Source organism: Propithecus coquereli, unplaced genomic scaffold (genome assembly GCF_000956105.1).
Source record: "Propithecus coquereli isolate 6110/MARCELLA unplaced genomic scaffold, Pcoq_1.0 Scaffold299, whole genome shotgun sequence".
Lineage (NCBI taxonomy): Eukaryota > Metazoa > Chordata > Mammalia > Primates > Indriidae > Propithecus > Propithecus coquereli.
Window position 1 is genome coordinate 671089 of NW_012148607.1, and position 2497 is coordinate 673585.

General features: G+C 37.2%; 1 protein-coding gene across 1 annotated transcript in view; it reads left to right on the plus strand.

Moving 5' to 3' along the window:
• The first annotated feature begins 1556 nt into the window (after window positions 1-1556).
• STIL (SCL/TAL1 interrupting locus) overlaps window positions 1557-2497 on the plus strand; it is a 60115-nt gene continuing 59174 nt past the window's right edge. The window contains exon 1 of the mRNA XM_012648915.1: window positions 1557-1609. Within this exon, the coding sequence (XP_012504369.1) occupies window positions 1566-1609 (44 nt within the window). The 5' untranslated portion in view covers window positions 1557-1565. The remainder of the gene's footprint in view (window positions 1610-2497) is intronic.

Consider the following 2497-nt stretch of genomic DNA (forward strand, 5'->3'; position numbering starts at 1 on the left):
ACGGGGTCTCACTCTTGCTCAGGCTGGTTTCGAACTCCTGAGCTCAAACAATCCGCCCGCCTTGGCCTCCCAGAGTGCTGGGATTACAGGCGTGAGCCACTGCGCCCGGCCAATATGTGTAGTGTTTTGAAATGAGAGGTACGTCAGCATTATCCGTTTTCACCCTAATGCATGAAGGAAGAAGAGACAAATACAGCATTTTAAGACACTTCTGTTTAATGAAGAAGAAAAAAATGACACTTTATATACTTCGTAAAGTTACAATTAGCCATCTGAATACGGTTATCCATGACAGCCAAGCTCAGGGCTTTTAGAGTTTAAACTCTGTATTCCACAGAAGCTGCATTAAACCTTTGAAGTCTAGATATCTTTAAGAAGGACTTTTTAGTCAACCTTCTAAGGGTACTTTCAAGAGGAATTTGTTTTTGCAGATATTTTTAGCCTGCACCTGTATTAATAATTCCTTATCTTGCTTCAGACAATTCCTTTTTGCTAGAATTAAAGCAGAATGTGCAGGGCCTAAAGAACTCTAAGACCTAAAAGAATATAGGAAATACTGAACTATAAAGAAAGGACTAAGAGGTCTGTAATTTGCTTCAATAATATTTAGATGGAGCTATTCACTTGGCGATTGGAAATATGAGTTTCAAACTCAGAAAAGAGGTGGAAGCTGAAGGTTTGCCTTATACAGATCAGTGAAAGCAATGGGAGTATATGAGAGTACCCAGAGAGGACAGGTGGAGCCAAAAAAAAAAAAGAACACTGATTTTTTTCACTGATGCAAGTTGGTATTTTTCTTCTGGTGTCACAAGATTGAAGATTCTTTGATGACTTTATTATAGGCTCAATAAATATCTAGCTCAAATTGTTCCTATCTACTGCTTTGTGGTTTTCTGAGGATCGGGAGGCTTTTTTGGTCAAAATCTCGTACCTTAGGCCAGGCGCGGTGGCTCATGCCTGTAATCTCAGCACTTTGGGAGGCCAGGAGTTTGAGACCAGCCTCAGCAACATAGGGAGACCCTATTTCTACAAAAAATTTAAAAAATTAGCCGAATGTGGTGGTGTACGCCTCTGGTCCTAGCTACTTTAGAGGTGGGAGAATTGCTTGAGCCCAGGAATTTAAGGTTACAGAGAGCTGTGATCATGCCACCGTATTCCAGCTTGGGTGACAGTGAGACCCTGTCTCCAAGAAAGAAAAAAAAAAAAAACTTCATACATTAAATAGTACCTTCCCTACCCAGCTCACTAAGTCAATACAAAGATTTTGGAGCAGAACGTGTGCTTTTCTTAATGGATAGATATATTGGTAGATTTTGCTGCTTACAGTAAATATTAACAATGATTTATAGTCAGAAGGACTGTAGAATATAAAAGTGATCAGAATCTACAAGCATTTATCATTCATCTATAGTCACACTTAATATAAGGAACCTAATTTTGCCCATAATTTTGATAATATATGGTTAAATCATTTTCTTATTCTTTGTTTTTATCATTCATTAGTAATATTCTCTTTACTTCTTTAGGATACTGAGGATTTGAAGTTAAATCATTCACCAAATATCATGGAGCCTATATATCCTCTTCCAAGGCCCCAGATGAATACCAGGTATAGAAATAGTTTTGCAAAATGTTTTTTACAGATGTTCATATAACTTGGGAATGTACGTTGGAAGAGAAGAAAGAACATAATCTTTAGAATCAGGAAAATCTGAGTACATGTTCCCAATTCTACCACTTGTTAGGTGGGTGACTTTGATCAAGTTAATTAACTAAGCCTCATTTCCTCATCTTTAAAATGGGGATGTTAATCTCTTTAACAGAAGATTACTGTGAACAGTTAAGTAAGATTACTAAACTAAAGGGTCTGGCACACAGTAGACACTCAGTTCCATTTCTTCCTTCACTTATTTTAGTTATGTAGAAGATCTTTTTATTGATGGGAAATAGTACCTGAGGCTAAAATTTACATAGATGTTTATTTATATCCTAGACAGGTGGGAGAGTGGTTGGCTTCCTTCCCTCCTCAAGATGCTAATCCCTTAATGGGAATAATTTCACACTGGGTATACCAAGTTTCCTGAAATGTCCTAAGTCTTTTCCACTTATGTGGAGCCAGGAAGGAGGAGCTTGCCATCTGTCTCCTAATTTTTTGTCTGTCATTACTTTGAGGACTAGGAAAATTAGCTTGTGTTATTTGGCTCTTTGGATCATTTATTGCTCTTTTTCCCCTAGGGAAGAACAATTAATGTTGACATGTGAATTTTTTTTAATTCCAAACTAGAATTGCATCCATGGGGTACCTTTTTTCTTTGTATCGTCTTTCTTTGTACCAGATGTTCCTGATGAAGACTATGGAAATCATGACTCCAGGGGGCTATCATATTCCTTTTGCTTTAATTTTGGCCCTTCTGTTCTACCCCATTGCATTTTATTCTTTGAAAATTTGTCAACTTCTGTTCTTTTTTTTTTTTTTTTTTTTTTGAGACAGAGTCTC